Source organism: Micromys minutus, assembly GCF_963924665.1.
Source record: "Micromys minutus genome assembly, chromosome: 5".
In the NCBI taxonomy this organism is placed as follows: Eukaryota; Metazoa; Chordata; class Mammalia; order Rodentia; family Muridae; genus Micromys; species Micromys minutus.
Window position 1 is genome coordinate 3,634,130 of NC_137974.1, and position 23,619 is coordinate 3,657,748.

At 42.6% G+C, this 23,619-nt stretch overlaps 1 protein-coding gene across 1 annotated transcript in view; it reads left to right on the plus strand.

Moving 5' to 3' along the window:
* ENOX1 (ecto-NOX disulfide-thiol exchanger 1) overlaps positions 1-23,619 on the plus strand; it is a gene marked incomplete at its 3' end in the record, with an annotated part of 494,647 nt that overhangs the window by 334,573 nt on the left and 136,455 nt on the right. The window contains 1 exon segment of the mRNA XM_080917124.1: positions 22,831-23,004. Coding sequence (XP_080773250.1) covers positions 22,831-23,004 — 174 coding nt within the window.

Here is a 23,619-nt window from a genome sequence, read left to right on the forward strand (position 1 = left end):
GGCTAGTCTTCCATAACAACAAAAACGACAAAAAGCTCACATACATGGAAGCTAAACAATGTTATACTCAATGATAGCTTTTTCAAGGAAGAAAATAACAAAAGAAATCAAAAACTTTTTAGAATTAAAGAAATAAAGGTACAAGATACCCAAACGTATAGGATATAATGAAAGCTGTACTAAGAGGAAAACTCATAGCTCTGAGTGCCTCCAAAAAAAAAAAAAAAAAAAAAAAAAAAAACAATCAAACTCAGAGATGAAATTAACCAAATGGAAACAAAAAGAACTATACAAAGAATCAACAAAACCAAAGCTGGTTCTTTGAGAAAATCAACAAGATTGATAAACCCTTATCCAGACTAACTAGAGGGCACATAGTGAGTATCCAAATTAACAAAATCAGAAATAAAAAGGGAGACATAACAACAGAAACTAAGGAAATTCAAGAAATCATCAGCTCCTATTACAAAAGCCTATACTCAGCAAAACTAGAAAGTCTAGAGGAAATGGACAATTTTCTAGACAGATACCAGGTACCAACGTTAAATCAGAATCAGAAAATGTGGCACCTGTACTGCAAACAGCTACTTCAAATCTGGCAAATGCCTGAGGATTTGAAAGAAAGACATGACTCCATTTCCTAGCTGCTCAATGGAAGTGATACCCCCTGGGGTGAGTTTGTAACCTGTGGCAGTAAAAACAATAGTAACATAGGTGTGTATCAGTTTGTGACTGGGCCCATCTAAACTTGAATGAAGGGTGTATCAGATTCCCAATATCTAGGCATACAAGCAGGCAGTTCAGCTAACCCTTAGCCAATGGTAGGGGCGGTCGAGCATGGCTCCCAACATCTTTTCCAAAATTATTTTATAGATTAGTGACTGACTTAGGTACCCATGGACGTCAGCATATGTCTTACCTGTCTTTGAGTAGCCCATGGAGGCCCATGTGGGTTCACTGTCTTAGGTCAACAAACACACCCATGAGCTTTCCATTCTCTAGCTGCCTAATTTATTCGTGCTCAAACAAGCTTGAGCTTTAGGGCTGCTTACTGCTAGTATATTGAATGATAGCTTGGCTCTGGGCTTATATTTTGCTTAAGTGACTTAAGGGAAGATACACACCAAGGCTGTTTAAGGGCTAATATGCCCAGTGTTGTGGTACTAGCCCAGTCTTATGAACTCTCGAAACACAACGAGTTGTCCCTGTAATGCAAATTTAACATTCTCAATCGAATGCATATCCAATTAAATGAATGATTTCAAATTAATTTAAATGGAGATGGCCTCAGCCACTCTCAAGAAAATTCTACTGTGAAACTGTGGCAATAAAGTGGGAAATTCCAAAAATTGCAGCTGCAAAAGCAGCTGCTGAAACAGCACTAATAATGGCTGCTGTCAAAGTTTTTCTGGTACAGGCAAGAACATCTGATTCTGTCCAGTTCGCTCCACAGGCACAGGTTCCTGGGAACTTTATCACCACTGCAAGGTTTTCACTCTCCCAGAGACTTCTCAGAAGATATTCCTGCTGAGAACAATTAAGACTATCTCCTTTATTAATATCAGTAGTACTACTCCATGGGTTTGATAGGATGAACACATTGCTCAGGAACCCAGACAGGTGATTTCTGAGGAAAGACACAACCAGGGCCTTGGGCCCTAGTCAAAATAGGATCAGGTCTCTGCCACAAGTGGAAGGCAAGATCTTACCATCAAACCATTCCCTGCTGCCCTGGATATGCTCTCAATGCTGATCAGCCACAGAGCAGCCTTCAGAATTTACAGTTAATGTTTTTTTTTTAATATATAAAAGTAAGGATAAATGTACATGAGGTATGCTCCCGTGTTTTTGTTTTAGACAAGTACATCTCTATGGTGAAATGAGTACATTCAATGATGGCTTGTCCTTGAGGATTATAGTGGATTCCAGTCTTATGAATTATAAAGTAATCTGAAAAAAATGTTCTAACTCTTTACTGGAATGGGCAGGACAATTTTATGTTTTAATTTTCTTGGGAATTCTCATATATGCAAAGGCTTACAAGCAGTGATTTTTGACATTTTTTAATTTTTCACCATTATGTGCAGATGCATATGTCACTCTTGAATAAGTATCAATTGAAATATGCACAAATTTTAGTTTCCTAAATGAAAGGACATGGGTAACATCCATTTACCAAATATCATTAGGAGTCAGTCTTCTAGGATTATCTCTCAAATTAGGAGTAGAAATAAATTCTGCACACGAGACATTGGGTGACTATATTTAGAACTTTGATTCTTTGTAATTTTGCAGTGTAATCTTAAGGATCCTGCATTCAAATGAAATTTAGTATGCATCCTAATAGCTTTATCCACACTAGATTCTTATATAACCAACACAAAAAGTGTCCCATAACCCTGAAAGAAATAGAAGCAGTTATCAAAAGCCTCCCAACCAAAAAAAAAAAAAAAAACCCAGTATTTGATGAGCTTAATGCAGAATTCTATCCGGCCTTCATACAAGACCTAATGTCAATACTCTTCAAACTATTCAGCAAAACAGAGGAAATACTACCCAACTCATTCTTTGAAGCCAAACTTGCACTCATTTCTAATTCACACAAAGATCCTACAAAAATGGAGAACTTTAGACCAATTTCTTTCATGAACATTGATGGAAAAGTACTCAATAAAATTCTTGCAAAACAAATCCAAGAACACATCAAAATGACTATTCACCATTATCAAGTAGACTTCATCCCAGGGATGCAAGGATGGTTCAATATATGGAAATCCATCAATATCATCCTCTAAATAAACACTCAAAGAAAAATAAAACACACGATCATTTCTCTAGATACTGAGAAAGCATTTGACCAAATTTAACACCCTTTCATTTTAAAAGTCTTGGAAAAGTCAGGAATTCAAGACTCATACTTAAACATAGTAAAAGCAATATACAGCAAGCCAGTAGCCACCATCAAATAAATGGTGAGAAACTTCAAGCAATCCCACTAAAATCAGGGACTAGACAAGGCTGTCCATTCTCTCCCTACCTATTCAGTGTAGTACTGGAATCACTAGCCAGAGCAATCAGAGAGCAAAATGAGGTCAAAGGAATACAAATTGGAAAGGAAGAAGTCAACATTTCATTGTTTGCAGATGATATGATAGTGTACTTAATATGGCCCAAAAATTCCATCAGAGAACTCTTAGACCTGATAAACAATTTCAGCAAAGTGACGATATAAAATTAAGTCAAATAAATCAGTAGCCTTTCTTTACTCAAAGGACAAACAGGCTGATAAAGAAACTAGAAAATTGACACCCTTCACAGTTGTCACAAAAAATATAAAATACCTTGGTATGACCCTAACCAAGCAAGTGAAAAATCTGTATGACAATAACTTCAAGTCTCTGAAGAAGGAAATTGAAGAAGACCCTAGAAGAAAAGATCTCCCATGCTCATGGATTGTAATGAACAACATAGTAAAAATGGCCATCTTGCCTAAGGCAATCTACAAATTCAATGCAATGCCCATCAAAATCCCAACTCAACTCTTCATAGAGTTAGAAAGAGCAATTTGCAAATTCATTTGGAATAACAAAAAATCCAGGATAGCAAAAACCATTCTCAACAATAAAAAAACTTCTGGAGGAATCACCATCCCTGACCTCAAGCTGTATTACAGATCAATTGTTATAAATACTGCATTGTATTGGTACAAAGACAGGCAGGTACATCAATGAAATAGAATCAAAGACCCAGAAATGGTCCCACACACCTATGGTCACTTGATCTTTGACAAATGAGCTAAAAACTTTTAATGGAAAAATGACAGCCTCTTCAACAAATGGTGCTGGTTCAACTGGCAGTTAGCACACAGAAGAATGCAAATCGATCCATTCTTATTTCCTTTACAAAGCTCAAGTGCAAGTGGGTCAAAGATCTCCACATAAAGCCAAGTTCAATGAAACTAATAGAACAAAAAGTGGGGATGAGCTTAGAACGCATAGGCACAGGGGAACTTTTCCTGAAGAGAACACCAGTGGCTTATGCTCTAAGATCAAGAATCGACAAATGGGACCTAATGAAATTGCAAAGCTTCTGTAAAGCAAAGGACACTGTCAAAAGGACAAAACTGCAACCAACAGATTGGGAAAAGATCTTTACTAATCCTACATCTGATTGAGCACTAGTGCCCATTATATACAAAGAACTCAAGAAGTTAGACTCTAGAGAATTAAATAATCCTATTAAAAATTGGGTACAGGTCTAAACAAAGAATTCTCAACTGAGGAATATAAGAAGTACCTAAAGAAATGCTCAACATACCTAGTCATCATCGAAATGCAAATCAAAACAACCCTAAGATTCCACCTCACACCAATCAGAATGGCTAAGATCAAAAACTCATGTGACAGCAGATGCTGGAGAGGATGCAGAGAAAGAGGAACACTTCTCCACTGTTGGTGGGGTGGTAAGCTGGTACTACCACTCTTGAAATCAGTCTGGCAGTTCCTCAGAAAATTGGACATAGTACTACCTGAAGACCCAGTTATTCCACTTCTGGGCATATACCCAAAAGGCACTCCAACATATAACAAGTACACATGCTTCACCATGTTCATGGCAGCCTTATTTGTAGTAGCCAGAATCTGGAAAGTACTCAGATGTCCTTCAACAGAAGAATGGATACAGAAATTGTGGTACATATACACAATGGAATATTACTCAGCTATTAAGAACAATGAGTTCATGAAGTTTTTAGGCAAATGGATGGAATTTGAAGCTCTCATCCAAAGTGAGGTAACCCAATCACAAGAGCACTCATGGTATGTTCTCACTAATAAGCAGATACTAGCAAAAAAAAAAAAAAAAAAGTTCAGAATACCCAAGAAATCATCCATAGAACCACAGAACTTATGAAGCTCAGAGAGAAGAAAGGCCAGAAGGTAGATTTCTCAGTTTTTTTTAGAAAGAAGAACAAAATGTTAATGGGAGGAAATAAAGGAATAAATAGAGGAACAGGGATTGGAGAAAAGATCATCCACAGACTGCCTACCTGAGCATCTACTCCATATGCATCCAGTAAACGCAAGCACCATTGCTGATGCGAAGTAGTGCTTACTGGCAGAAACCAAACATGGATGCCTCCTCAGAGGCTCTGGCAGAGCCATACTGATGCTTGAAGCTAACTACTGGACTGAACAGAAAGACCCCAATGAAGGAGCTAGAGAAAGGACTGAAGGAGCTGAAAGAGTCTGTAACCCCATGGGAAGAACAAAATTATCAACTAACCAAACCCACCACAGCTCCCAGAGACTAAAACACCAACCAGTGAGTTTACACAGAAAGACCCATGGCTCCAGCTGCATATGTAGCAGAGGAGAGCATTTTCTGAAATCAGTGGGAGGAGAGGCTTTTAGTCCAGTGAAGGCCCTTTTTCCCAGTGTATGGGAATGCCAAGGTGCTGAGTGGGGGAGTGTCATTGGGAGAGGGGATTGGAGGGGGACAGTGGATGGGATTATGGAAAAGGGATAACATTGAAATGTAAATGCAGAGAATATCCAATTTAAAGAAAAGGGGGAAGAAGAGTAGTCTGACTTAGAAGGTCCACATTCAGGTCAGCTTGTTCCTAGGGTGTTAGCATTCCAGTCCTGTCCTGGTACTTCCTGACAGTCAGTGTTTGTCATGGAGACTTTGTAGGACTCCATTTCTCTGACACTGTCCTCTTGGATTACAACCTAGGCCTTCCAGAGGCTTTTCTTCTACCTCCGTAATGTTACCCTGTATTAGTCAGGGTTATCTAGAGTAAAGAAGAGGTTGAATAAATATGCAATTCATTATAATATACAATGTATTACAATAAAATGTATAGAGAGATGCCTAAATACATACATACTTACAAACATACCTGTAAAGGAGATATGTTAGAATGATTTGCAGGCTCTGACTCCAACAGTGAACATGTACAGAGGGATCCAGTCATTGTTCTGTCCAAGAGCTTGGGTGTTTCACCTGGCCTTCCATGTATGCAGTGGGAATCCTGAAGGACACTCCAATGCCAGTGGAGAAATGGACTTTCGAACGGAGGGAAAGCAAGCAGACAAGAAAGGGCGAGTGGGAGGGAGGGGGAGAGAGAGAGAAAAGGGTAGAGAGAGAGAGAGAGAGAGAGAGAGAGAGAGAGAGAGAGAGAGAGAGAGAGAGAGACCGCGAGCGCTCCCTTCCTCCACATCCTAGAATAGTTTGCCAGCAGGTGTGGTCCAGATTAGAGGTGGGTCTTTCCAACTGAAAAGATCAGGGAACAAAGGTATGTCTTCCCACCTCAAAGATCCAGATTAGAAGTAGAAAAGAAAAAAAAAAAAATCCCTCACAGGTGTGCCCACCATTCTTTGGTTTAGTTAAATTCAGATGAAGTCAAGTTGACAACCAAGAATAACCCTTTTGTTTTGTTTTAGGATTTTGATTTAATTTTTTTCAACCGTGAGGGTACTGATCACATGTTTGTATTCCTGGCCCTGACAAGGCTTGAATACTGGTGTCTCTGGGAGGCGGTAAACAGTGGGTGGCAGGGCTTCTTAGCTAGGACCAGGGAAAGAGGGGGATGGAGAAGGTGGGACGGGTCCCCAGGGCACATCCAGTAGTTTGCTTTGCCAGTGTATCTTGTATTTCTGCTTTACTTGCCTCTGTTTAACAAAAGCCTAATGCAGGGAGATCTCACCTCTCTCAAGTCTGCCCCTTCACTCTGTAGAAGAAAGTTAAATGCTTGATGTGGTTTTCAACATTTTTTCTTCACTGACAAGCCAAATTTATCTGAAAAAAAGAAATATGAAAAGATCTATTTTTGTTACAGCCAAGAAAACATAACTGAATAAAGGCATGAATGCCCAAGCTAACATTTCTATCCTGGCAAGTGGAAATCCCCATTCAGTTGCAACAGCAGATAAAGATTAGCTAGCCCTTGTTCTTTATTTTTACAAAGAAGAAAAAAAAAGCTACAATCTACTGTGGACAGCCTCTGCCCTGCACCCATGAACATGTCTGATGTGTGCTTAGTCCAAGGAGGGCTTCTGATCCAGGATGTCCCTGTGCTGAGAAGATGAAAACAGCATATAATAATCAAGATAAAGAAAGACAAGTAACAAGAGGCTGGGCAGTCCTCTGCTTCAAAGGGACATTCAATAAATACGTGAAAATGGCTGCTTTGAACAGGAGGCGGTCCCTTGACCTAGATCCTGCCTACAGAATGCTCAGCGCTTGGAAACAGACACAGTGGCTTCGACACACAGATGACATGCATCGAGACAGGTCCCCTGGAACTCGGACTGTTATGCCTTCTTCTGAGCGATGGCCTGGGTGTTTGCCTGCCGGATTCTGTCACCACCTTCTGACATAGCACTGGGACCTTGGGCTTTGACCGGCTGTACCCCTAACACATGGCCTACCACCTTGTAGGTTATAAATAAGTGATTAATGAACAAGTCTTCCAGAAAGACCTAGGAGCAATAAAATAAATGAAAAAGATACACTCCTCAGTCTCTCAGTTATTCATATAAAACTTTCTGATGAGCCCTAACATGGACAACAGTGTAGTAATGCTGAGAACCACGGAGTCTCAGTGTGAGGAAGGGGACTCACCCTTTTCTCTCCTCACTCTCCTCCTCTTCCTCCTCCTCTTCCTCCACCTCCTGCTCAACATCCTCGCTCATCACATTCCTATACACTCTTAAAATCACAGTGACATACTGAGTAATGTATTGAATTCTGTTTCTGCCCAAGACAGGCATTCACTACTCTGGAGACCCAAAGGACATTGAAATAGAAAAAAAATAATCCAAACTATAATATGCATTTGTTTATTGATTATCCATTTGTAAATATCTGGTACAAGAATATCCACCACACAGATCTTACGCTCATGTAAATCCGCTGAAGTAGGCAGCGCAGTTTGTACCTCACATCCAGGCCAGGCAGCCTGCAGTGGACGTGGCCGAAGCCTCCTGCTTCTCTGCCATCTGCTCTCTGCCTTGTCATTCCATGGAAGCTGGAGGCAGGTAGCCATCAGTGTGATCAGGTTGAGGTGGACCCCATTGCTGGGCAAATGCCTTCAGTCCCCCCAGTCTGGGGAACCTTATCTATCTGCAGAGCTTGGAAGGATCTGTGAGAAACGCCATCCAGGTCAGCATATGTAATGACTGGGTGTGAATTCTGAAAGTGCCGCCATTCAGGGTTAAGAACAATTCGAAACGAAATGGTCCAGGCCTGAGAAGGAGATGAAAAATTTCTAAATGAAAAGCAAAATGCCTTACTACGAACGACCACTGGGGAGAAAATAATTAGTTTAAAATGGACATCTGAGTGATAATCTTTGCTTCTCACCTTGACATGCCCAGAGGAAAAAATGTTTGACTTTCATGTGCAAGATTAGATCTCAGGTTTCGAATGTTGAGTAGTGATTGACCCATGCTGTGGCAGAAAGGGCCATTGACCAGGCCGCTCAGGACCACTCCACAGCTCCGATGGTGACACGTGTTAGTTACATTATTCCGACACTTTATTTTTCTGAAGAATTGGCCACTGGGAATATTCAGGATGTTGGCAGAAATACCTAGTTACAGGAGAGAGGCATCGGCACTGGTGCCGTGTACAGTAAGAAGCACACGGGGTACATATTAAATCCATCCAGGCCCAGAAGTGTGACAGCTTTCTACGTCTGGTGCTGCTCAATTTCAGTTTATGAGAAAGGCATGCATATGCACCTATGTATAAAACAGACATTTATGTGGAATAATAAAATAGGATTACAGAGGGAATCCCACGTTTATTGGGTAACAGAAATGCGGAACACGGGAAGACGCACAGCTGGAAGGTGTGGTTGTAACTTCTAATCTTTCTGACAGGAGGCCTAGAACAAATCTAGAGGAAGCACGTCTCATTCCTGGTGCAGAGGAAAATTTTAATATTCATTTGTTTTCCTACAAGACCTTCAGACTTCCTCCCAATTACCTTTTGAAATTAGGATGTGTAGTAAAATATGAGCACACACAGAAACAATTTGTAACACACACCCTTACACTACACCACACACACAAGCACACATACACACACCCCTCTGAGAGTACAAAGGAAAACCCACATTTATTAGGGTGGCAGAAATGTAGACTGTGGAAGAAAGCACAGCTGCACTGTCTGGTTGTAGTTTCTGACCTTTCTGACAGTGTGCAGCTCATGTGATTTGCACACATTTCACACTCCAGAACCACATGCACCATTCAGTATCAAAATGATGGCCAACATGTATCTAGTGCTTACTGTGTTCCAGGCCTGCTTTGAAACACTGGCTGTTTTAAGTCATTTGACTCTCAGAATGACTCTGCTAAGGATTCTTTTAGTTGTGCAGATTGAGAGGTGAGCAGGGCTGTCACACACTTGGTGGGGAAGGAGAATTTGTCCTTGAGCCTGAAACTGGGAGTCACTACCTCTCTGAGATACCTTTTCCTTTGATTTCTCTTTTTCGTTCCATCCTCAACTCTCATTAAAATTTTAACAGAGGGGGCTAGAGAGAAGGGCAACAGATCCCATTACAGATGGTTGTGAGCCACCATGTGGTTGCTGGGAAGTGAACTCATAACCTCTGGACGAATAGTCAGTGCTCTTAACCGCTGAGCCATCTCTCCAGCCCTCCAAATGCTGCTTTCAATTGTCCTTTTAATATGAACTCTGCGAATCCGCAAATGTCACCATGTCTTTCATTCCCTTAAGCAATTAGCTATAGAAAGAAATACCACATGGCTTTTTTTTTCCAGGATGATACTGGACCCTGTGACAGGGTAACAGTTAAGTTACCCAGCACTCCTGTTTTATGCCACCGAATAGCAAAATCAAAGCAGTATGATGCTAGTCTATACTTTGAAGCCTACCCATTGTTTACATTTTCTCTACAAGTCCATAGCCATATGTCGATCCTGTTTTAAAAGGTTACTTTTCTGTTGTTTTAACCCCTTTTGACAGAAAGCTGACACTGAAGCCTATATAAGTTACTTAGACAATGTTATGAATGGTTTTTAAGTTAAATACTGAACAAATTTTCCTTTGTTCTTTTTTATTTTAATTTATGAAATGTTATCTTCCTGTGAGCTGCTTCTGTAAACTGAAACTGGGGTTGATTAGTAAAATCACAAAGTTAACCCATGCACACTGCCTTAGAAAGACTCAGAAGTCTAAGGAGAGACTTCCCCCTACACCTTCCATAGAGGCCCATGTGCTGTGGAAGCCAACCTCTCTGCATAGTTGTCTAATCAAAAGGATGTCTACGTCACCAGGGCAGCAGTCCCAGACTCCTCCCCTGATTTCAAACAAAGGAAGGGACTTTGTCAGTAAGCATGTAGCACACCAGAAACATGCTAGCATGGGTTATTTTGTCTTTCAGTACATACCTGCCTGCATTGTCTCAACCTTCCTAATGCTGTAACACTTTAATGCAGCTCCTCTTGTTGAGGTGATCCCAACCCCAAAATTATTTCATTGCTATCCATAACTCTAATTTTGCTACTGTTATGAATTGTAAAGTAAATATCTCATATGCGGGATCTCTGCTATGTGACCCCAATGGGGTCGCATCCCACAGGTTGAGAATCACTGTGTTAGAACGACAGAGCAATGTAAAAGATAAGTATATAATAATTTTAAAGTATTTCTTAGGCGCCTGAGTACGTGTTTGAACATAGTTTTCAACTAGTATCTGGGTTTTGTTGTTGCTGATGTTACTGTTATTGATTTCTTTATCTTTCTTTTTTCTTGACTGTCTGCTCTGGCACCAACAGCTTATTAGCTTGGACAAAGCAGAGAACACATCAAGAGATTATTTAGGTTTTCTTTTTACTCCACAACTCCCCCCCCCATCATTATATAACAGCCCCACTGCACAAAGTCACATAACATCATACAGAGAGGAAATTAATCATCAGCTAATGAGATAGGGATGTGGAACAAAGTTTGAAAGAGGTAATTTAGAGGCTCCAATTAGGCCCTATTCTGGTAGGTCCCTCATGGGCATTGCTGGCTGCTGATCCCAGGTCCCGGAGTCTGAGAGAGATGTGTGGGCTGATGAAAAGCCAAGTCAGGAAGGAGAATGAATAGAAAGATCCAGAAACCCCTTCAAGGGCAGGCAGCAAATGGGCCGTCTATGCTAACAATGCCCGGCACCTGCAGCTTCCATGCAGGACCTGAGAAGAAAGGCAGTGACCCTACAGGTGATAGCAAAGTTACGTTCTGTAACCTACCACAGTGTCATTCGGGACAGAGGACAGATGTCTGGACCTTGTGGTGGGTTCACTCCCTGAGGAAAGGAGATGCAGAACCAAGGGAGATGGTGAGAGCCGGGACCTCAGAAATCCCGTGTGCATCTTGACACTTGGCCACTGTCCTTCAACCTATAAGTCAACAGCAAAGGGTTTGGTGTGTGTGTGGGAAAAGTTCAATGGACTCGCCTAAGAAGGTGTTTCTAGGGACTAGGGCCCTGCCAGGGGGGCAGACATTTTCCCTCCCAAACAGGGCAGTAAGTGGGCCTCATCTGCCTTTATAACTCTGTTTGGCCTGCAAGGACGAACTTGCCCATGAAAGAGGAAGGTTGGGAATGCTCTTTTATATATATATATACACATTGTGAGGACCAGGGAGGGAAAAACTAGAGAAGAACAGAATGAGAAATTAGATGTGACCATTGTAGGGAAAGACCGGTGGTTGGAAAAAGGATCAGACCTGTTCCCAGACAGGTTGCCAGGTCCTGAGCCAACGTGTGAGGATCTGCTTCACACGCGAAGACCCTCCAGACACAGGAAGGTCACTGTGAGGAGCGGGAATGCACTAACCCTAGAACCATCGGCAGGCAGCTGGCAAACCCATACAGCAGGAACACAGAGCACTCTGGGTTCTCACTCACCCCACACTCACCTGGATTCATAACTTTAGAAAAGTCATTGTGCAGCTCTGGAAATGAATTTCTTTAAGTCAATCCAGAGACAGAATAGAGTAGTGGCCACGCCATTTCAGCTCCGCACCGCTGTGTTCTGTAGGCCCAGGATCGGCTTCATCCCAGCTCTTCTCTTCCGGCCAGAATGGTTGGTGAGTCTTAGGCTGGGCTTCTTCAGCACCTGTCTCCCTCACCTCTACCCCCGGTTACCTTCCTCTTCTGTCTAATAAATGGTGTGTGTTTCTACACCTAAAATTGAAAAGGCTGACTGAGTTCCCACAGGTGGAGGCGGTGCAGCATGGCTGATTCTGATGATGGCAGCCCAGGTGTGTGCACACCAGAACCGCTAGAATTCTAGAAGGCCAGGCCCACTACCCACACATTTTACATACCATCGATAAGCCCTTGCCTCCTGCTCCCCCAGAACCGTGTGGTTTTTCAGATGCAGGCTCCTGACACAGGTTGCTAGAAGGGTCTACCAGACATCTTTGAACACTCAGTTTTCTGTACTCATTTCCTTGAGAAGTTTTGAAGTAATGTTTACTTCCTGATGACATGTCACTTGCACGAGCACAGGCACAAATCCCACACCAGTCAACGGTACAGAAAATTGCTGTTCCTCCAGTACCACATCCATGGCCAAGAAGCCAGAGCGTTTTATTGATGGAATGAGGTCTTTGTTTATAAATCGTACACAGCAGGCCTGGAGGAGCACTCACTGGATATGCATCTTGGGTTTAAAAGGAAACAGACCTCTCTACCTTTGGATCCCTTCAGAAAGACCATAGGTGACTTTTCCATTGCACTTCCCCAAAGACCCTGCTGTAGACACACTCATCCTGCAAAGTCCACTGTTAGGTTAACGTGGAATCTGTGTTTCTCGTTTTTCTCAAGGACTCCGATGCACTCTTCAGGGCTTGTTTCTTCGGGAAGGGAAAGACTAAGAGCAGCTCTGCCTCTGGGGAACTAGTCTGAGCATCTCTGTCCCAGAATATTTAGAAGGACCTCTGCCCTTGTCATCTCAATAAATATATTTTGAAAATAACTTTTCTTTTTACATCCCCATTACTTAACTAGAAGTCGTTTAAAAGAAATAAGGTTTAGCCCAGAATCCCGGAATGTACACGGCTGCCTGAGACAGGAAGACTGTAAATTCCATGCCAGCCTGGATTACACAGAAAGCTCTAGGCAAGCCCGAACTGTGTATATAGGAAGACTGTCTCAAAACCAAAGGTTGGGGAAGTACACTGTCCCTTCCTCACAGCTTCCTCGTCCCAACTCTCAGAGTCGTGATGACAAATCAGGTAGATTAAAACAATAGAAGAATATTCTCTGTTCAGGAGGCCGGAGAGCTGAGATCAGGGATCTACAGAGACCACACTTTGGCTGGCTCTCCAGCAGGATATGTCTCATGCCTTTCTCTCGGTTTTTATGTCTGGTGACTGTCCTCGGGATCCTGCGCAGGCAGCTGCATGTCCTCAATCACCACCTCTGTCACCACAAGGCATTCTTGTGTGTGTCTGTGTCTTTTGTTCTCATCTAAGTTCACAAGCTGCTTTAGATAGGACCAACTCTAATCCGTATGACCTCGTCTTAACAAAAAGAGCAAGCGCCCTCTTTCTAAAACTAACATGGAAGCCTACAGTAGTTTCTTGGCCAGCTCTTTGGGGGTGCTATAATTTGCCATTATAACATCTCCTCTGCCACACAGTATGGATACCCCCATTCTCTGTGCTCTACAGCACCCTCGTCCTAGCAGGTATCATAAATCATTGTCATCTCCCATTTGCTTGTTTTTAGTCACTGAACTGTCACATCCGTGAAATAAAGAACTCATATTTTACAACATCTTGCTTGCAGTGTCTCACAAAACATTCAACACCTAGTTGTTACTAGATTTGCCAAAAGAAACAATTACCATCACTGTGAACTTGATGTATATTCAATGTTAATATTATATTTATACAAGGTTACATAAGCATTAACTTTATAATGTTTTTTTAATAGTTTTGACCCCTTACTGATTAATTGTATAAACAACTTCTTCTCCCCTCCCCCATTTACTCCTCACACGAACATTGGAAGATAAATATAAAGTAAATATAAAGCATTATATACAGTTTCTTAGAAAGATATGTACCCAGTGCATGGCAGACCCGACTGGTCCTCAGGTTTGTTTGACTGCACATGTGAGCTCTCTATGCTTCGCTGCATTTTCCCCAGGTTTTCTTGGCTGCCCCACACTTTAACAATAATGTGTCTAATGTTTATATTTGGGATAATTTTTAAGGCCAGATTGGCTAAGGAACAAATTAGCACTTTATCATCCAGCTCAAATCTGAACCCATGACTTCAAGAACATTTTTTGAAAAATGATCCTCCACCCCCACTCTTCATAGAGTTGTTTAAAAATGTTTGAGCAAAGGAAAAAAATTGAATGTTCACATGTGTCTTAATTACTTTTCATTTGCTGTGAGAAAACATCATGACCAAGGCAGTGTATAAAAGGTGCACAGTTCTAGAGCTTAGAGTCTGTCACCATGGGGAACATGGCGGCAGGCATAGTGGTAGAGCAGTCACTGAGCGCTCACATCTTGATCCACAAGATGAGGCAGAGATACCTACTTGGGAATGGTGTCAGTTTTTCAAACTAAAAAACTCTCGACAGTGACTCACCTTCTCCGAAAAGACCACACCCCTTAATTCTTTCCAAACAGTTTTACCAACTGGGGTTGAAATATTAACATGAGCCTATGGGGCCCATTGCTATTCAGACCACTACTGTATCCTCACTGACATTATAAACAAGCAACATTCATCATCTGAAAACGGAGACTCCGCTGAGAAAATATGTTCATTCTGAGCTCCCGGGAACCCGAGTGGCTTGTGTATGAGCAGGTTCCCCAGCAGTCTCACAACATGTCTCATTTAAGTCATAGGAAAGAGAAACCATGCTGCTTGTTTTTCAGGACCCCTCCCCCCACAGCACTTCTCTCCCAGTCCTGGGACCTGGCACAAGCCACCCCCTCCCAGGACTTTTAGATACCTCTGGCCTCAGGCAGGAGAGAGAGACCAGAACCCTGTCCTTTGACCTATGTTGCATGCCTGAGAAGTAGGGCATCAGCTCCTTTGCCAAATCTGGGCTTTGGTTCTAAACCCAATCTTGCTTCTCCAGTGTGAGGCTCAGCAGAATTAACCTGCCAGATGCTTAGCAGTTCTTAACCTCTGGCCTGGAGTTCTTTGTGCTAAGCCCACTGAGCACCAGGGACCAGAGGAACCTGTGCCCTGTAGCATGTGGACAGTCTCCTGCTGTGCTTGCCGTCCTAGGCTCTTCCTGTGGACTGCTGGCAGTCTGTCCTTAGTCATTTATCAGAATATTCCAGGCTCAAGAGGAAAATGGCCATGTTTTCATTCCCGATTGCTCTCTCCTGCCTCTTATTCTCTTGGAACACTGTATTCTGCCTTCTGGGCCAGACCTGGTTTTGGCACGGACAGCTAGTCTCTGTCCCCCTTAGCCCCAGCCCCAGCCTGTCTTCTCTGTTCAGACCTGACCTAGTTATATGCAGCTTTGATCTTCAAGAGACCCAGCTGCCTTTTTTCCCTTCTTTTTCCCCCAATGAGGTCAGATTCTCACCTTAAATTGGACTGTCTTTACTAAGGTGTCCACTGGAAATGATTAGGCAAGATCAGGTCACTTCGTGGAAACAATCTGCATAGAAACAGGGAGGGTGGCTACTCACACAGCTTAGGGACCAGCTGACAGATCCACATCTGTCATGCAAGGAAGTGTCACTCCTGCAAGAATACGGGGACACCCACCAGCCTGTGCAGCACCATGCCTTTTAGTCTGCAAGACGCCATGTGCTCTTTCACTGTGTCATGGCCACCTGTCCTGTGCCTCTCATGGTAGATCTTGGGAAAGTAGCTGGAATTCCTCATACTTTATAAAACTGTCAGCTGGCAGTTCCCTTCCTTGATAACTCTTAGATTTGGCTCATGTATGTATTCAACCTTTTCTTCTGGGTTTGGGGCCTATCAAACCCTGTGATTTCCCAAGTGAAGAATTTGTATAGTTTTCCTTGGTAGCTCACAGAAGTAGTAAGTACTCAATAAATGTTGAATGAATGAATGAATGAATGAATGAATGAAGCTGATTAGTTCATCTTTCATCCTGTTAAATTCCTAAATGCAAAATCTTAGAGCCACACCCTGAAAAGCACCGATCTTGTCAAATGTGTACCAACAGCTACACAGGAAGCTTCAGCAAATTTGAGGGCCACAAAATGAGTTCAAGGCCAACCTGGAAACATTAGTGAATGTCAAGACAAAAAAAGGTAAAGAAAGCTGAAGGCTGGGCTCAGTGATCGAGTGCTTACCTAGCATGGACAAGGCTTGGTTCAATCCCCAGTACTAAAAATAGAGAAGCTCATCTCAGCTGTAAAATTCTGGACTACGATATGAACCCACAAGCCAGACCTCTGCTTTAGCCGTTCATCCTCACACAGGAAACAAGAAACACTGCCAAGTCTCTGCCTCCTGCTGCCCATGTCTTTGGTGACAGAGACAAGAAGAACTAGACAAGGCCGAGGTATGAAAAGCTCTGGGTGGCTATGAGTGGCGTTTTGAAAGGGCACTCCTCTTGTCCTTGATTGGACCCTCCTGTGCTGCAGTGTGAACTGGCCTCTTTCCCCAGGACAGGAACTGTACCTCATTGTCGAAGGACCCCACAGTAGTTATTCTCACCTATGAGGCATTTACGTTATCTGTTTCTGCTGCGCACTTTTACACCTTCTACCTTGCCTGTCCCGAGCTAACAGAATCTGCTTTTAGGCCGTGAGAAATACTTTCCATTTATGCAAATTGTGGTAGTTTGAATATGCTTTGCCCAGGGAGTGGTACAATTAGGAGTCTAGCTTTGTTGGAGTAGGTGTGGCCTTTCTGGAGGAAGTGTGTCACTGTGGGGTGGCCTGTCTGTCTGGAAGACAGTGTCTCCTGGTTGCCTTCAAAACAAGATGCAGAACTCTCAGCTCCTTCTCCAGCACCCTGTCTGCCTGCCACCATGCTTCCTGCCATGATAATAATGGACTGAGCCTGAAACTGTAAACCAGCCCCCAATTAAATATTTGCCTTTATAAGAGTTGGTTATGGTATCTCTTCATAGCAATGGAAATCTTAACTAAGATAGGAGTTGGTACCAGGAGTGGGTATAGGTTTGACCATAATTTTGTTTGGAGAAATGTGGATTTGGGAACTTTGGATATGAGAAGACATGGAATGCTCTAAGCGGGACTTAATGGGCCATCCTATTAGGGATATATAAGACATTTGTGCTAAGGATGATTCGAACTGTGTAGACTTAGCCCAAGAGGCTTCAGTGGAAAAGAATTTTAGTTTGTGTCTTAAAGACTGTTCTAATATTTTGGTGAAGAATGTGACTGCTTTTTGCCCTTGTCTGAGGAGTCTATCTGAGACTAAGGTAAAGAGATTTCAGTTAATTGCACTGACAAAGGAAGTCTCAGAAAAGCCAAACATAGACTTTTTCCTCTGGTTTACTCTCACGAAGAGTGTTTTGATTGAGCATAGCAAGCTTAAAAAGGAAAAACACAAAAAGTATGCTTCAAGGGACACCAGGAAGTAAAATGGAGCTAAATCCTATGTTCAAGGATATTAAATAGAGTTAAGGGAGGTGATCTTGGGGCAAGATCCCACCCAGCTTCGATTATTGTTTATGCATTTGCAGTTGAACAAAGGAATAGTTTTATCATGGTATTCTTACCTGGTCATTTTTTTTTTCATTTGAATCTAGGATGAGCTACAATGCAGCAATGGAGGAAATACCTGCAATCCAGATCTTGAGGCATAATGGGCATGAAGAGCTTAGGCCCAGGCACGGTGGTTCACACCTTTATCCCAGGAGACAGAGCTCAAGGCCAGCCTGGGACAGAGAAAGTGCCAAGTAGAGAAAATTTAGGTCCAGACATGGTGATACATGCCTTTAATCCCAGAACTCAGGAGACAGAGGTATGCATATCTTTGAGTTCAGGGTCAGTCTACAGAACAAGTTCCAGAACAGCCAAGCTTAGGCAGTGAAGCAATTGGAAAACAGAAAGCTGACAGTGAAGTCATAGAATGGGGAGGGAGTTGATATTTCAGTCCCAGGAAGCAGCAGAATTTGGTAGCTTTGACCATGTGACTCCAGCTTCATAGTCAAGAATAGAAGGGCCTACTGGGACATTCGATGCTGATTAACTAGAGCCAAGGAATTAGCAATGATTAAGAAGAGACCAGCATCACTGAGGTAAAATCTTCTGGGGAGTGCTTCTGAGATGACCAAGCTGTATTCCAGAAATAGCCAAGTTTGTACCTCATGCTGCAGATGAACTTGGTAAATGTAAGAATCACACAGGTGTAAGATTTTGAAGGCATAAAGGGATGAAAGGCCAGGAAAGGCCATTGGTGGAGGCACAGCCTCAGTTTCAGTTGACAGTTACCACTGAAGGGCTGTCAAAGGCTCCGCACCATGAAGAGAGCCTATGAGAGGCTGTTGGTAAAACCTAATTGCAGTGGAAGACCCTAATATACTGGAGATACCACTACCATGGAATGACCACCAAGAACAGCAGCAACAGTAGAGTCAGCCAGAGCTCAGAGTGCTACAAAGGGCAAAGCTGGTGACATGACTCAAGCTCTTTGGAGGAGCCCAGATCATGTGTTCCAAGATTCCAATCATTGGAACAAGAAGCTGTAAGTTGAAGTTGCCTTGGATAACTTAAGATGTTAGGGATGCCAGAACCATGAACTACCTGCTGAGGAAGCTGCTAACAGGGAGTGGAACCAGCCCAAAAGAAAGAAGTTGTTGCAGTCAACAGAGATGAAAGAGGAGTTGGAGATCTGAAGAGTGCTTTAATAGCCCACATGGGGGTGCAGAGTTTACAGTTTGCCCCACTGGTTTTCGGTCTTGCTTTTTTCCCAATATTTCCTCACTATGACATTTTGGAGTGGTAAAATATACCCTGTAATGTTGAAAGTATGTGATCTGTTTTTTTTTTTTTTAATTTCAATTTAGAGAGGATTACAGTTAAGAAATTTTGTGAATCACAGAGGAGATTTTGAACTTTGGACTTTTAACATCATTGAGACTGGTATCAATTGTGGGGACTTTTGGGGTTGGACTCAACGTATTTTACATTATTATATGGCTAGATTTAGTCCTCACAGACTCATGGGTTTGAACAAGGTTATGGGGCCAGGAATATGGTGGATTGAATATGACTGGCCCAGGGAGTGGCACTATAAGGGGGTGTGGCCTTGTTGGAGGAAGTGTGTGACCGTGGAGATGGGCTTTGAGAGCCTCCTCCTGTCTCCCTGGAGTACAATGTCTCCTGGTTGCCTTCCTATCAAGATGTAGAACTCTCAGCTCCTTCTCCAGCACCATTTGTGACTGCAGGCCACCATGTTTTCCTGAAACTGTAAGCTAGTCCCAATTAAATGTTGTCCTTTATAAGAGTTGGTTATCCTGTCTCTTCATAGAAATGGAAACCCTAACTAAGACAGATATTCTTATAAATGATGTTTTCTTTAGAAAGGAAGGAAGGAAGAAAATAAGGAAGGAAGACTTATCCTTTCTCCATTTCCCACTCATACACTGAATCTCGGCTCTGAGGTCCAGCATAATTTAAGTGTTAATTCCTCTCTAAGCCCCTCCAAGCCTCTGCACTCACCATGCAGATCTCATTAAACCTCATAGTCTCTTCCTCTTGATGCCTCAGAAAAGGGAAAGTAACTCCTGTTACATACTAAACATTCTGCTCACGGATATCCTGTCTCTTGTCTCCATTTCTGAGTATTTTATCTATCTGGCCTCGAGACAGGAAGCAGACAGACGTCTGATCTGTTCAGACTGAAGGCAAGTGCCAGCACTCGGCTCCCATCTCACTCGTGGGAAACATCTGTTTATTATAATGCACGGGACTTGAGTTTCAGGGCTTGCAGTCCTGAGAGCCTCCAGCCTTAAATCATCCCCAGTTGGCAAACAATAGAGAGAACCAGGCCAGGAGAGAAACAAATAAACAGGAAGCCTGCCCTGTGTAAGGGATGAGATTAAACCGAGAGCACACACAGCCTATCCCCCCATCCCTCCCAACCCTTCCTGCCATATTGGCTAATGCACTCACCTATGGAAGCACTGTGCGTACACACACACACACACACACACACACACACACACACACACATGTTTAATTTTCCAGCTACATTGTTAGAACTAGTATCCTGTTCTAAGTGATGACTGAAGACTAAAGCTGTATCCCTGGCAGCCAACCTTGGTAAAGTGTAAGGGTGTTTCCAGGGGCACTAGTGTTGAAGGGACTCATGGAGAAGAGCTGAGGCTTGGCACCTCGAGAAGCCAGAAAAGGCCCCTAGTGAGGATGCAGTGCAGCATCCTAGAACTCCTGCTTTGAGTTCTTGCCCTGATTCCCCTCTCTTGCACATTATAAGCTGTAAGATGAAATAAACCTCCCCACGTTGCTTTTGATCGTGGTGTTTTATAACAGTAATAGAAGAGTAAATAATACAGTGGTGAACCACATTGCATCATTTTAAGAGAAAACATTGAAATCATCATATTTATACATTTTTAAATATGGAACTAGACTTGACCCTTTTCCCAACTCTGTCATTTGTCTGTTTTATGATGTAGGATATTTTACTTAAGTGATTTAAATGTCTATTTTTCTGTCTATGAGATGTCATGACACAGTTAAATCTTATAAGAAAATTATGGATAACCATTTCGGGTCTCATCTTTGTCCATTCCAAGCTTATATGTCTTTCCAATATCACTGTTCTGAGCTCTGGTGTTACAGAATTCTGGAGTCTGGAAATGCTGATGTTGTTCCAAGGGATATGCCAGTCAAAACAGCCATGTCACAGTTGAGGAAACTAAGAGCCAAGGATTATGAAGGACCTTCCGAGAATGCCCTCATGACAGCTTTGTAACAAAGGATTTATTTAGCATTTGCACCCAGGCCTAAGGTCTGTGTCTGAAAACACCGTGACAATGGCCAGGCTAGGACATTGGGATATAGATCAGAGTTACACAGCTTCAGCTGTTCAACCCGCAGAGAAATGAGCATGTCTGTGATAGTCAGAAGGCTATGTGACCTCTAATGTATATTCAAGTTTCTTTATAAACTACATCTTTGCTTTTGCCACTGGGCTTGTCTAACCACTCAGCACAGCTAAGCAAGGATTACAGCCAGACAGAGGGACAAGACATCTCTGTACACAAGAACCCAACAGGAGAGTGGGACAAAAAAGTCAAGGGGCAAATACCTAAGAAGAGGCAGGGAAAGATAGGAGATAGAGAGGTAGTTTAAGTCTTCCTTTGCAGAGTGGTAGAAGTTCCCCCATGTCCGCCCTCGGTGTGACTGTCTGCTTATCTTGGAACTTTATCTTACCAGAGATAGTGTTGTTTTCTACAGAGAGAAAAATCCCCTTTATACACAGTTTTGAGAATACACCTGTAGTTAGAAAGGTCTTTCTTTGTTTTTAATGATAGATAAATCATATCCATTTGTCACACACATACACTGGTGCCTTAAAGTCCTAAAGTATGTATAGGATTCTACTCTGTACTTCTAGGAATTCAGTTTTTGCTGTTGCTGGTTTGGTTTTGTTTGTGTGTTTGCTTGTTTGCTTGCTTTGATTTTGCCATAAAGCGAGTGGTTGTGTTTGTAAGCCTGGTGTATTACACTGAACCGACATCTATAACCTCACAGATATCAAAAGTCCCTTTTTATTTCTGGCTAGGTCTCCTTTGTCTATGTGCCGCAGATTCTCAATACATCCATTTGCTCATACATCTGGGTTGATTCCCCGTCCTGGCTATTGTGACTCAGGCTGCCGTGTGAATGGGGCGCAGGTGTCTGGAGTCGTTGCCTTCGGATGTATACCTACTGATGGGATCACTGGGCCCATGAAAGTTGGGGTGTTTGCTGGATTTCTTTATAATGGCTGCACTTACTTACATGGGACTCTGTTCTCGCTAACACATTATCATTTTTAAATCTCAGTATATCACCTCTGACATTACTTGCTTCTCTGTCACACTCAAATCAATTCAGCATTTTATATGGAAAATCCTCTTTGGTTCTGTTTAGCTTCGTGGTTGTTTTCAACACAAGGCATAAACATTTTAGAAGGGTTGCCAAATGTTTATTGATAGAATAAAGGGAAGAAGGTGAGATTACATAATGGAATTCAGAAGTATATACGGCTAATTTTACACCTGCATGCCTCTAACCAGCCTCGGTAATTATAGCTGCTCTCTCCTGTCATGGCGGCTTCCCCCTCGGAGATGGGCTGGTGGGACCTGGGTGGTCATTACAGAGCATGTACATACAGATGGAACTTCTCCAAACATAGGTCGCTTGGGCAAGTTGGGACTTTTGACAAAAGTAGGCTGACAGTTCGATTCTGGAGGCACCTCAATGTCAATGTTCCTCCAGCATTCTAAATCATAACGCAGTTTAAGCATTGCCCTGACACTGAGAAGCAGAAAACCGTGTTCCTAACCGCAGAGCTTCACGGAGCGCGTGTGTGTTCACTTGGATGTGTTGTGTTCTGTTCTGCTGCACTGATATTTTAAGTAGCACAACTTCCTCTTTGTGGAGTTGTAGGTTCTACAGTATACACTTGCTCTCCTTTACCCTCCTAGAATAGCCTTCTGTAATAATAAATTGTATGCCAAGAGAAACTCCCGGGAAAGAGGAAATGCAAAGTCAACCAGCTCATGTGAGGCGGTAGCACAAACTGAACCAACAATGGGGAATGAACAGTGTCTAGCCAACGTGTTGTCTTGTGTGCTTTTGCAGACTCAATCTGCGTGCCGGGCTTCGATCCAAGCCTCAACATGATGACTGGGATCACCCCCATTAACCCGATGATACCCGGCCTGGGCCTGGTACCACCCCCACCCCCAACGGAAGTGGCCGTTGTCAAGGAAATAATCCACTGCAAAAGCTGTACTCTTTTCCCCCAAAATCCAAGTAAGTGAGAAGTATCTGCTTGTCATATAAAGTTATTTTTTCTTTGGAAACAGTATTGTGTTCCTTTTCAGATGTGCAGTGTTCTACCCACATTAGGACAGGCACACAGGACCTGTCCAGACAGCTGCTGAGCCACTGAGTAAATCCTGTGATGCCAGTGAGCTCTGAGAGTTGATATGTAATGCCAAGAATCTTTCCTGTGTGCAGTGGACTAGCATTTTCTGAAGAGCATCATGGGAAATCTATCAGTTTCTCTATCCACCTTCACAAAAGGGAGGAAAAGTCTCTAGTGTGTTTTACTAGATAGAACCAAGCATTAATCTGTCAGGTGGCAATTTAGGGGAAAGGTGAGAGGCAGGAAGACTGTGCATCTCAGAATTTCTGGGCCAAATCATGTTCACTTGAAGGGCCTATATATTTGATTAATTTAGCCTCTGATTCTAAGTTTATAGGCTTAAATAGCTGGATTTTTTTTAAATTCATATTAATCAGTGTTGCCTTTTGAGACTGGACTTCTGAGGAGATAGCTTTAGTAATCTACATACAAACGAGGTAAAATGTTGCGACAGCATCCACTATCTTTTCATACAGCTTCTCAACATTTAATAGTGCGCT